Source organism: Mus musculus, chromosome 2, assembly GCF_000001635.26.
Source record: "Mus musculus strain C57BL/6J chromosome 2, GRCm38.p6 C57BL/6J".
Taxonomy (NCBI): Eukaryota; Metazoa; Chordata; class Mammalia; order Rodentia; family Muridae; genus Mus; species Mus musculus.
The window spans coordinates 69,788,621-69,801,052 of NC_000068.7; the positions used below are offsets into that span (position 1 = coordinate 69,788,621).

Consider the following 12,432-nt stretch of genomic DNA (forward strand, 5'->3'; position numbering starts at 1 on the left):
AACAGTTACATCTGGTGAATAAAAATTACTTTTACAATGTCCTTGTGTATGAATCAAATTTCCTAATGTTCCCACTGACCAGATTGTGTCTATCCTAGGGTGCAGGGTGGGGGTAGGGTGCTATTGCTACAGAACTCAAGCAAAACGTGAAGATAGTTCAAATTTCCAAGAATCTATTAGTTACCATGACAACAATTAAACTTGTGGAAAGACTTTGTTTTTAGAAGTCCTACTTGCTCACATCTTTGAAAAAAAATCAAATCTTAGGTCACTTTAATTGGTCACTTTAATTACCTCATTATCATTTTTTTTTTTTTTTTTACATTATCAAAGCATTTGACTAGGGGAGAATTTTAACTTTAGCGTGGAAAGAACTGAGGTTTTTCCGTGAGCTTTAGAAAAGATTACTCAGCAGGTCTGCAACATTATAAAGATTTTGATAGGTCAATAACATTTCCAAACGGCATTCCAAAATTTATTCAACGAATTACAAAGCTTAAGTGCCCCGAGTGTCTGACGAGTTACAGCTGGGGTAAGGCTCTAACTGCTGCCTTTTCTACCCCTATTCTACTCCTAGTCTATTCTTTCTACTGCTACGCTCCCCTAGTCCTCTTTCCTTTTTCCACTCATTCACCTGAAGGCCAACCTGCCTAACTTCCAAGGATGCTTGCTGGGACTGCTTTCGACTTGGTTAAAGCCCATTTCAAAAGGCAACCGAAGCCCTCACTTTGTCACCCTATGCTGGGGTTCTAGAAACAACAACCCCAGCTCCGGCACGGGCCAAGGCAGCTCACCTTGGCTTTCCTTCGCCTGCCCGGAGCGCCGTCCAAAGCGCACCTGCATCTTTAACAAAGCTGATCCCGCGAGTCCAGAGCAGGTGATACTACTTCCAAGCTGAAGTCAGCTACTGAGCGATAACTAAACCATTTGGTTGTTTAGCAACCACGCCGGAAGTGACGTCAGTCTCCAATCCAGGAACCAGGAAGGAGCCCTGTCCGCGGCTGAACCGAGGCCCGAAGCCCGGGTGTGCGCGTGCGCAGTGCAGAGCAGTGGGCGAGCCGGCGCTAGCAGTTCACCGGCTGCGTAAGGCACGAGAACCAACCGGCCGACGCTGGTGCTGATGCTGGCGGCCCGCTGCGACCCAGGCCTGGGTCAGTGAGGAGCCCTCGGTCCCGCTCGGCCGCTGCCGCTTTTCTCACTCGCTGCGCTAGTTTGGAACCGGCCGGTGTGCGAGTCGAGGCCCAGGCTGGGTGCGAGCTTCTACTCTGCGCCCCGCTGGCTGAGGTGAAGGACAGCCCTTTGACCACCGAGCCACAAGGATTAAAGGACAGAAAAGGTGTTTTTAAATGATTTGATTTATGAGGCATAGTCAGGACTATATGAGACCCTGTCAGTTGTTACGTAGGACTATTAAAACTTGAATGTTGTCCCCAGAACATTCGCGTTGATACCTTTAACATACATTAAACTGCTTGGTAAATAACTTGTAATTAGTGTACTTCGGGAACCAGTCAGTCTCTAATGACACAAAAAGTGGACTGGCACTTGATCTCAGCAGAGGCTCTCCTGACATATCGCTGTACAGCTGATTTCATTACTAAATTAAAGGAAGTGCGACTTTCAATAATGAACGTTCTAATGCATAGTTGTGCTATCTCTCCTCAGGTTTTCTATCAGAGATGTTCCACTGTAATAATGCTGGTAAGTATGGAAGGATTAATAAAAATTTCTGGAGACGGAACTTTTGTGTACTTGTGCTAAGCGAGTTGAAAGCTCCGCAGGGCTGGAAAGGTCAGGGATTGAACTGTCTTTGTAGGCCAACAGCCGCTTGCATAGTTTGTGAGGGAGCACGACGCCTAGCGAGAGATCGGTGAATTACACAGTGCTAGCTGCATCCCCAGCAAATTGTACCTTTCTCTTCCTAAGGCCCTCTTCCCACAAGATAACGCAGAGTGAGCAGGAAGTTCCTTCACGGGACAGAAACTCTGAGCTGAGGGACCTCACCACAAGGGACAACACAGGTGCCCTTTAACCTGTTCACTCTAGAGTTATCCTTGAAGCAACTGGGGCAGAGTATATAACTTAGAAGGCAGAAGCTGTGTAGACCACGTCTCTCAGTGAAAATTATCAGGAGTTTTACCAAATTAGTTACAAGTATTGAACCTCATAAAATATCTCAGTAACGTTCTCATATGGTCTTATATTTCAAATAGGGTCTCATATTTGACTTGAAACTCCCGATTGCAAGTGCCTTTTCCATACAAGTTGGTCTAGAACTAGTTTTTTTTTTTTGGGGGGGGGGTTGGGTTTTTTTTTTGTTGTTGTTGTTTTTTTTTTTTTTTTTTTTTTGTCTCGAAGCTCTTTTGCACCCTAATTGGAAACAGAATTTAAATGACTATTGAGATATTTTAAAAACAAAATCAGAAACAAACAAACAAAAACCCACAAATGACAATTAAACCACTCATTAAGATCTGGCCACTGTCCATAAACCATTTTATGCGTGCTATACTTAGTTATGTGTATGTTTGTATATGTGTTTGTGTGAGAGTAAGTGCACATGATTGAAGGTGCCCAAAGAGACTAGGGCTGTCAGACCCCCCTGGAGCTTCAGTTACAAGTAGTGATAAGCCACCAAAACTTGGATCTTCTACAAAAACAGTCAATGTTCTTAACTGCTCAGCTGCCTCTCCAGCCCCTTATTTATTTACTTCTTTGGGGTGTATGTGTGTGTGTACTCGAATGTAACAGCCATGGCATCTAGAGACATTAAGTCCCCTGGAGCTAAAATTGTCCCACCTGACTTGGGTTCTGAGAAGAGCAACATGGGCTCTTACCCAGTGAGCCATCTCTCCAGCCCTGAGAATACTGTTTTGATTTTGTTAATAAAATGTGTTACTGTGTGTGTATTGAGTGAGTGTGATGGTGTACTAGTCAGACGGCAAGCATTTGGAGTCCTCTTCCCCTGTGGGGGTGTCTTGAGGATCTCACACTGAACTTGTCAGACTCGTTCAGCAAGGGGTTCCCCATCCTCTCTGCTCACTGGCCCTCTTCACACTGCACACTTGACACTGCGTAACCGAAGCTGCGTCCAACAGTGCAGCATTATGTCTGCCTCAGCCTCCTGAGTGCTGGGATTACTGGTCTGGTTTTCAAATTTTCAAACTTTAGTAAAAGAGTTCCCTGGTAAATTGACATTGTTAAAAGTTGGTCTGTGAACTTCCTTAAGTTTTGTAGATTTCTATTTTAAGTACATCACTCATAGCTGAATATAAATAAAATAATAGTGTTTCCCTTTTAATGAGAAAAACTGAAATGATATTCAGTTGACTTCATACTTATGATTTTATTAATCAGATAAAATATTTTTATGGCATTCTTTTTTTAGTATTTATTCCAAGTATATATGTATAATCAAATTGTTTCTTCATTGCTAGTACATGTTTTGTTTTGTTTTGTTTGTTTTTTGTTTTTCGAGACAGGGTTTCTCTGTGTATCCCTGGCTGTCCTGGAACTCACTCTGTAGACCAGGCTGGCCTCAAATTCAGAAATCCGCCTACCTCTGCCTCCCAAGTGCTGGGATTAAAGGCATGTGCCACCACGCCTGGCTGTTTTTGTTTTTTGTTTTTTGGGGTTTTTTTTTTTTTATATGAAGAAGATGAATCTAATTAGAAAAAATAAATTTTGAACCTTTAAAATATTTCTATTAATTTTAGGAGTTAAAAAGTCTTTGTTCCTTTGCTGCATATCAGAGCAATTTCTCTGCATACAGAACTGGAGTAATGTTTACAAACAGCTGGCAAATTGAAGACTGCAGTGGCCTAACCTCTGTGCTGAAGTAGCATTAATTGGACTGCAAGTACCAGTTTGGGTAAGTGGTTTTAATAAAAAATATGTTTACAAGACAGGAAAAAAATCTAAAATTGAGAAAAAAATACTCTTAGATTAACTTTAAATGTGAGTTTACTTCACTCATATTCTTCTCAGCCTGGTCTGTTGAGTGAGTTCCCGGACAGCCAGGCTACACAGAGAAACTCTGTTTCAAAAAACCAACCAAATTTTAAAAATTCACTAATTTGTTAGGGAAAATTTTTCTTTTAATATGGTGCTGGAGATAAAACTGAGGTGTCGCACATGTTAGGCAGTCTCTCCCTCTGAACTATGTATACATCCCTAGAAAACTTTTTAAAATCATACTCTGTGAATCTCCATAAGGTATGTGTGGTAGTTTGAATATGGTTGGCCCATGGGAAGTGATGCTATTAGAAGGTGTGGCCTTATTGGAGGAAGTGCATCACTGTGGGGGTGGACTTTGAAGCTCCACCTGGTGTGGATGTGACCTTCCTCGGCTGCCTAGAAAACGGCCTTCTGTTTGCTTTTGGGATAGGATATAGTACTCTCAGCTCCTCCAGCATCATGCCTGCCTGGACACTGGCATTCTTCCCACCATGGTGATAATGGACGAGACCTCAGAACCTGTGAGGCAGCCGCCATCCCCAGTTAAATGTTGTGCTTTATAAAAGTTGCGTTGGTCATGGTGTCTCCTCATAGCAATGGAAGCCCTAAGGCAGTATATTTAATTTAAATGTTCTTTTTTGTGGGGGAGGGGAGGGTTCAAGACATGGATTTTTCAAGTAGCTCTGGCTGTCCTGGTACTCACCCTATAGACCAGGCTGGCCTTGAACTCAGATCTCTCTGCCTCTGCTGGAATTAAAAGGGTGTGCCACCACTGCCTAGTTAACTGAAATGTTCTTAAGTGATCAGTGATCATCAGTTTTGCCTCACTGTTGTTGTTTGGTTGGTTGGTTGGTTTTTGGTTTTTTGAGACAAGGTTTCTCTGTAGCCTTGGCTGTCCTGGAACTCACTTTGTAGACCAGGCTGGCCTCGAACTCAGAAATCCGCCTGCCTCTGCCTCCCAAGTGCTGGGATTAAAGGCGTGCACCACCATGTCCGGCTCGTCTCACTGTTATTTACTGAATTATTTGTATGTGAGAGTGAGTTTCCCACTTAAACCTCTGGCAGCCAATGATACCTGGATTAGATATTTAGAAACACAAAACTCACATGCCAGAACATAGTATGGCATCTAAATTCATACCAACAGCTGGGTATGTTGGTTCATGCCTGGAATCCCAGCACATACGAGGCTAAACAGGAGAATCACAAGTTTAAGGACAGCCTGGGCTCCAGACAGAGCTCTGTCTCAGAAACCTCCCCTCACCAATAACATCAAACCCAGGAAGTTCACATAAGAGGAGATTCCCCTCTAGGCTCTACATTCCCTGCATACCATAAAGTGACAGAATGCTTGTGTGTGTGTGTGTGTGTGTGTGTGTGTGTGTGTTCATGTGTGTGTTCTATCTTTACTACTAATTAGCTTCTTTAATAAGCCAGAAATTACTTTAGCTACATACCATGTTTTCTATTTTTAATTGATTTCTGTATCTTTTTCCTATTTTGGATCCTTTACTTTTTAAAATTTCTAAAATTATAACATGATTACAGTTTGTTAGTGTGTACTTTAAGGTTAATGAGGATTTTTTTTTAAGATTTATTTATTTTTGTATATGAGTGTTCTGTCTGCGTGCCACCTGGATGCCAGAAGAGGGCATCAGATCTCATTACAGATGGTTGTGAGTTACCATATGTTTGCTGGGAATTGAACTCAGGACCTCTGGAAGAGCAGCTAGTGCTCTTAATCACGGAGCCATCTCTCCAGCCCTGAGGATTTTTACTTATCTTTTTGTTAAAATTAACCTACTTGGAGCTGGGCTTGGTGGTGCACGCCTTTAATCCCAGCATTCAGGAGGCAGAGCCAAGTGGGTCTCTGAGTTCAAGGCCAGCCTGGTCTACAAAATGAGTTTCGGGATAGCCAGGACTAACTATACAGGGAAACCTCATATCAAAAAACAAACAACCAAACCAAACAAACAAACAAAAAACAATAATATTTAGTCATAACATTGACATTTAGAAATTGAGTTCAATCTGAACGCCAATTAAAATTATTTTACATTTTATAGAGTTACATAACTTAAATTTGTTCAGAACTTTTGTTAATATATAGAATAGCTATAGTATATTATGGCCTCTTACTTTAATAATGATGATTATTACAACTAGTATAAGCTAATAAAATAACTGTAGTGGTTCTCTTAGGAAAAATAAGCGATGGTCCTAAAAAAAAAGCTTAATTGGGAGCTAGAGAGGTGGCTCACTGGGTAGGAGTCCTTAACTGCTTTTTCAGAGGACCTAGGTTCAATTTCTGTGGCCCACGTGACAGTTCACAATCAGTAACCCCAGTTCTGGGGATCCAAAGATCTTTTCTGACCTCCTTGGGCACCAAGTACAGTTTTGGTGCATATAACATATATAAGCAGAAAAAATTAATTTTTTACAGCATAATAAGAGCTAAGTGTGGTAGCGTGTACCTTTAATGAAAGCACTTGGGAAGCAGAAGCAAGTGGTTGCTCTTCAGTTCCAGGCCTTTTCTACATAGAATGGTCCAGACTAGCCAGGGGTAGATAGTGAGTGAGACTCCCATTTCAGGAAAAACAAAAAACATGGTAAGATACCAATTTCTACTTCTTGTTTTAGCATGTTAACTAGTTTATACATACATACATATACATATATACACATATACATATATACATATATATTAGGTAAATTCTCATTGTATAGCCAGGTCAGCCTCAACCTCTTGTTCTTTCTGCTGCAGCCTCTTAAGTGCTAAGGTGACAGACACGTGCTACCACACCCAGCTCTTATTGGGTTAGCATTGGCTTCTCTTAAATCAGTATAATAGATATGTAAACATAGTGTGTTTAGGGAATAACATATCTTCTCTTTCAGGGTAACCCAAGTCTGTTCCTGGAACCATGAAAGTTCTGTTGGTGTTTGACTTTGACAATACAATCATAGACGACAACAGTGACACCTGGATTGTACAGTGTGCTCCAGACAAAAAGCTTCCCATTGAGCTACAAGATTCTTATCAAAAGGGGCTTTGGACAGAATTTATGGGCAGAGTCTTTAAATATTTGAGAGATGAGGGGGTAAAAGCAGATGAACTGAAGAGGGCAGTGACTTCACTGCCCTTCACCTCAGGGATGATAGAACTTCTCAGCTTCCTGAGGATGAATAAGGACAGATTTGACTGCATCATCATTTCGGATTCAAATTCCATCTTCATAGACTGGGTTCTAGAAGCTGCTGCCTTTCACGATGTCTTTGATCACGTGTTTACCAATCCAGCATCCTTTGATAGCAGTGGTCGTCTCACAGTGAAAAATTACCATGCTCATTCTTGCACTAGGTGCCCAAAGAATCTTTGCAAAAATACAGTTTTGGGAGAATTTATAGATAAACAGTTACAAAAGGGCGTGAGATATACACGGATTGTTTATATAGGTGATGGTGGAAATGATGTCTGCCCAGTAACTTTTTTAAAGAAAAATGATGTTGCCATGCCACGGGAAGGATATACTTTACATAGAACTCTTGCCAAAATGTCTCAAAATCTTGAGCCTATGGAATCTTCTATTGTAGTTTGGTCTTCAGGTGTTGAAATAATTTCTCATTTACAATTTCTAATAAAGATGTGATATGCCAACAATTGAAAGGTGTATTAGTTGAGGTTGGGCTCGGCAACATAAAACTAAATTCCCAATATTAGAACCTTTAAAAATGTGAGAGGTTTTCCTCTTTAAAGAATTCTGGTGGTATGTCAAGGCCACTTCGTTGCTCAGCCAATCTCAGCTTCTGCTTCTAACCCCGTGATTTGAAATTGATATCTAAAGCTCAAGTCCTCACAACAGACATTGTGACCAGCAAGAATCAGGGCCATAGGATTTTTACCCTTTGTTCAGGAATGTTTTCCAATTGTACCAAACAGTTCTGTTTGAATACCACTAGCCAAAACCTGGTCAGAGCCTTCCCTAACTGCACAGATGGGAAATGCAGCTTTCATTCCAGGTAGTCCTGTGCCCAGGAAAAAGAGGAAAAACAAAATACATAATTGAGGTATGTGGAGCTCATAGTCTATACTAAGGATGGTTAATAGATTGTTTTGTTTTTATTTCTGAAGAAAGTGGCTTTATTTTACTTTTTATGAAATAGTTACAAATGTTGAAAGTAGCTCATGAGCTCTCTTCCCCTGATGTCAAGTCATGAAGAGACCCAAGTGTGTTCAAGATTCAGCTTCACCCACAACCCGCTAGGACTGAGGAAGGCATTATTGCTGGAGGTGTAATGGATCTTACTGCCTAACAGGAGCACTGAAGACTGCCTTCATCCAAGAGGGCCCAGCATGGGGATATACGCCTTGGATCATCGCTGCCAAAGCCTTAGGCAAGTGCATGCTTGAACCCTATTGTGATGAGCGTCAAGTTGGTGGAGAAGCTTTGTGCTGAGCCTGAAGATCAAACTAATCAGGCATCTGTGAAAAAAAGAGAGAAAACCCTAGAGACTTGGTTGTGGTGTGTTAAGGATGCCAACTGAAGACTACTTCAAATGCAAGAAATAAAACTGGCTTTATTTTCTCAACAACAACAAAAAGCCTGATACTTTCTGCACATGAGAATAAAAAGCTCTTAAATGTATATGTCTTCTGAAATCTTTTTAAAACAAGGGTGCAGTATTTTACATTTTATTTTTGTGAGGTTGAGGCATGCCACGGTACATGTGTGGCGGTCAGAAGATAGCTTATAGAAGTTGGTTCTCATTCCACCATGTGTGTCCCAGGGATCAAACTCAGGTCCATCAGCCTTAGTGACAAGTGCCCTTAACTGCTGAGCCATCTAGCTAACTCATGAGGCAGTATTTCTTGTTAGTTTTCATCAGTCGGGATTTCCTTTTGAAATAAAGTATATATTGGGCTGGTGAGATGGCTCAGCGGTTAAGAGCACTGACTGCTCTTCCGAAGGTCCAGAGTTCAAATCCCAGCAACCACATGGTGGCTCACAACCACCCATAATGAGATCTGATGCCCTCTTCTAGGGTGTCTGATGACAGCTACAGTATACTTACATATAATAATAAATAAATTTATATATTAATTTTCCTCACGTTTCATGTTTATATCATAGCACCATAAATAATTACTATAATATGACATGTTGTTTTGTTTCAAGGCAGGCTTACTCTATAACCCAGACAGATCTCAGGCTCTCACTCCTGCCTGTTTGCTTCCAGAGTGCTGGGATTACAGGTGTGTACCACCATGCCTGGCTTCAGCATGCCAGTTTAAATTGTTTCTTATGTCTGACAATTCAGTTGTGAGAAAAATGAACTTGTATGAATATTCAACACTTAAGAGACTGATGTAGGAAGGGCTGGTGAGATGGCACAGCAGGTAAGAACACTGACTGCTCTCCCAAAGGTCCTGAGTTCAAATTCCACAACCACATAACCACATGGTGGCTCACAACCACCCATAATGAGATCTGATGCCCTCTTCTGGTTCGTCTGAAGACTGCTACAGTGTACTTACGTATAATAAATAAATCTTTGGACCAGAACGAGCAGGGACTGAGCGAGCAGAGTGGACAGGAGCAAGCAGGGCCTACCAGAGCGTGCTGGGTTGACCAGAGGGATCAGAGGTCCTAAAAATTCAATTCCCAACAACCACATGAAAGCTCACAACCATCTGTACAGCTACAGTGTACTCATACATAAAATAAGTAAATCTTTTTTTTAAAAAGAGAGACTGATGTATGGATATTAGCAAAATACCAGCTGATCTAGGTAATTTTATAAATTTATGCTAAAGCATACGTTCATAATTACTCATAAATATTCAGTACATAAATTAGGGTTTTGTTTTGGCTTGGTTTGGTTGTTTTGGTTTTTTTAATTCTTTTTTGTTCTGTTTTGGTGGGGTTTTTTTTGTTTTTTTTTTTTTTGTTGTTGTTTGTGTGTGTGTGTTCAGGTTTCATCTTTTAATTAGCTCCATAAAGGACATCCTAAACACATCAGACACAACAGAATACTTTTCTTCCAGTATTAAAAAATGACATTCACAAACAATTTAAAGAAGCTCTTCTATATACCAGAATGGTGATCTTTAATAAAAAACATCTCTAAGTAATCATGATCTTGACTCGGATTGCTCATAGGTACATTCAGAAATCACTTTCTGGCCATGATAAGCATTGTTTACAAGGTTTTAAAATGTCCCTAAATACACAACTTTAAAAACTGATTTAGCCTGGCCACTTTTTTCTTTTGGCCAGAAACAATAATCCTGAGTGCCTAAACAAAAATTCTGATAAAAGGAAAAATATTGGGACTGTAACAAATGTCTTAAAATTTGTTTTTAAAAGGGAAAAAAATGTTTAAACAACACATGGAGCTTTCTAAAAGTTCTTTAACAAACTACCTTGGGAGCTCAATTCAAAAATAGGACTTGATGTACTAAAACAGACATTTCAGCGCAGCTCCAAAAATCTTTATAAATACAGCAATTTGCAAGGACGATCCTGGATCAGAAGTCTTATTCCTTGTGTATATTTGTGTGCATGCCCCATCTCAGTTGTCATAATTGTCTCTGTAATTTCCTCCTGAGTAGCAGTCATAGCCACCCTGGCTGCCACTGTAGTCTCTAGACCACCCATACCCATATCCATATTCTCCAGGTTGACTGTCATATCTTCCACTTCCATATCCCTGGTCTCTACCACCTCTAGAGTAACTGTGACCACGCCCACCAAAGGCACCCCCTCTGGATCCCCTGGCAGACTTTCCTGCATGATCAACTCGGATTTGGCGCCCATCCAGGGACTCTCCATTCATGGCTCTCATCGCATCTGAGGCATGCTCTGGGTTTGTGAAGGTGATGAAGCCAAAACCCCAGGATCTTTGAGTCTCCCGGTCCTTGACAACAACCACCTCAGAGATAGGCCCAAAGCTGCTAAAGTAGTTTTCAAGTGCCTGTTCATGGGTGTTGAAGTTGAGCCCTCCCACGAAGAGCTTCCCTTCTTCAGACGACATGGCAGAAGGCAAGTCCTGGAAATTAAAAGTCAGAGGACGGCAGAGACGATGAGCTCGAAGGAACCGGGAGAACAGCTGTTTTGGGTTTTTTTGTTTGGTTTTTTTGTTTGTTTTTTTTGTCTTGTTCTTTTGATACATGGTCTTATGTGTTATCCTGACTGGAACCCACAACAGTTTACCTACTTCTGCCTCCACGTGCTGGGATTATAGGCATATGTAGTCACACTAACATAGTTTTCTTATTCTCCTAAATTCAAGTGCTCAGTATAATGTAATAGGGAAAAGTTGTACTCAAGGTTTTTTTTTCTAAATTCAAAGTAAATCTTTAATAGATCAGATTATACTGAAACACATTACTTATAAATTATGTGTATCAAGGCCAATAAACTATACAACTAAAATTAAAATATAAGTTTAATTTGCAATAAATTGACCAAGTAGTTTAGACTGTATCACTTCTGAGAATGTCTAGACAAACTGAAGCTGAACAAGATGCTACGATCCCTGCTTAACTACCTCAGAGAACTGAGGCGTTGCTAAGGAAATGCAGACATGTGGCTGGGAGCTGTCCCTCTGTGTGTGGCCCATCTTAAATGGTGCTGCCTAATGATTATATCGAACTTCATGTGACCAGAAGAGTTAGTGGAGTGTGGTGCTTGTGCTGGTAAGAATGATGCCAGCAGCCATGCGGTTTTGGAGGTGGATCCTGTCCCACTGTAGTCCCACCTGAGTCCAGCCAAATACCGTGTCAAGCATAGACCTTGAAGCAGAGGACCGAGCCAAGCAGAGCCTGTAAGATAGCAAGGTTTTGCTAAAACACTAACCTTAATGGAATGTTGTTATACAACAATAATATAGGAGGCTTTCAAATGTAAGAAGTGTTGCAGATATGTTGTAGGACATTCAATAAAATAGCCTCACAAAGAGTCATGAGTGAAAACAAGATTCTATTATTATTTGTAGGATCTAAAGATACTAGGGTTTTCAGAGAATTGTCTAAAAATTTTGGCAAAGAATTGAAAAAAAAAGAAGGAAGCTGTGGGACATGGAGAGATGGCTATCAGGTAACAATACCTAATGAGCTAAATTCAGTCTTTAGGATCAAAAGAGAACCAAGTCTGCATTATCCTCTGACCTCCACATGTACCAGATATATCTGTCCACATGCATGTGCACTAGTGTATGAAGAAATTCTATTTAAAGCAAAGTGGAATTCTGCCGTGGCAGTATATGCCTGGAGTTCTAGCACTTGGTATGCTCTGGCAGGGACATGAGGGTAAGACTAGTATAGCTGCTTTGTTGGTTCAAGGCCAGGCTTAGGGTTATCTACACAGTAAGATCATGTCTCAACCAAAGCAAAAAAGTAGAAATACTAGAACTAACAATTACCATGCACCACAAGTACTGTCTGTTGGGTTTTTGTTTTGTTTTGTTTTGTTT

General features: G+C 40.8%; 2 protein-coding genes and 1 pseudogene across 4 annotated transcripts in view; 1 reads left to right on the forward strand and 2 right to left on the reverse strand.

Moving 5' to 3' along the window:
• Ccdc173 (coiled-coil domain containing 173) overlaps positions 1-997 on the reverse strand; it is a 32,226-nt gene extending 31,229 nt beyond the window's left edge. Inside the window, exon 1 of one of the 2 annotated variants that reach the window (XR_001783196.2) lies at positions 795-997. Coding sequence is in view for 1 of the 2 variants with exons in the window: in NM_001077684.1 (NP_001071152.1) it covers positions 795-843 (49 nt within the window). In the remaining variant the exon portion in view is untranslated. The remainder of the gene's footprint in view (positions 1-794) is intronic. The other variant, NM_001077684.1, reaches the window with a different exon arrangement.
• Phospho2 (phosphatase, orphan 2) lies at positions 985-8,603 on the forward strand. Of its 2 annotated transcripts, none has more exons than XM_006500257.2 (4): positions 985-1,336; positions 1,666-1,701; positions 3,753-3,871; positions 6,856-8,603. In XM_006500257.2, exon 4 carries the CDS (start codon positions 6,882-6,884, stop codon positions 7,605-7,607), a length of 726 nt encoding a protein of 241 aa, XP_006500320.1. In that variant the 5' UTR covers positions 985-1,336; positions 1,666-1,701; positions 3,753-3,871; positions 6,856-6,881; the 3' UTR covers positions 7,608-8,603. The 2 variants fall into 2 exon arrangements, with proteins under 2 accessions (XP_006500320.1, NP_082797.1); NM_028521.2 differs by having other exon boundaries at positions 1,117-1,336; positions 3,717-3,871; positions 6,856-8,548.
• Positions 10,054-11,064, reverse strand: Gm13624 (predicted gene 13624; annotated as a pseudogene).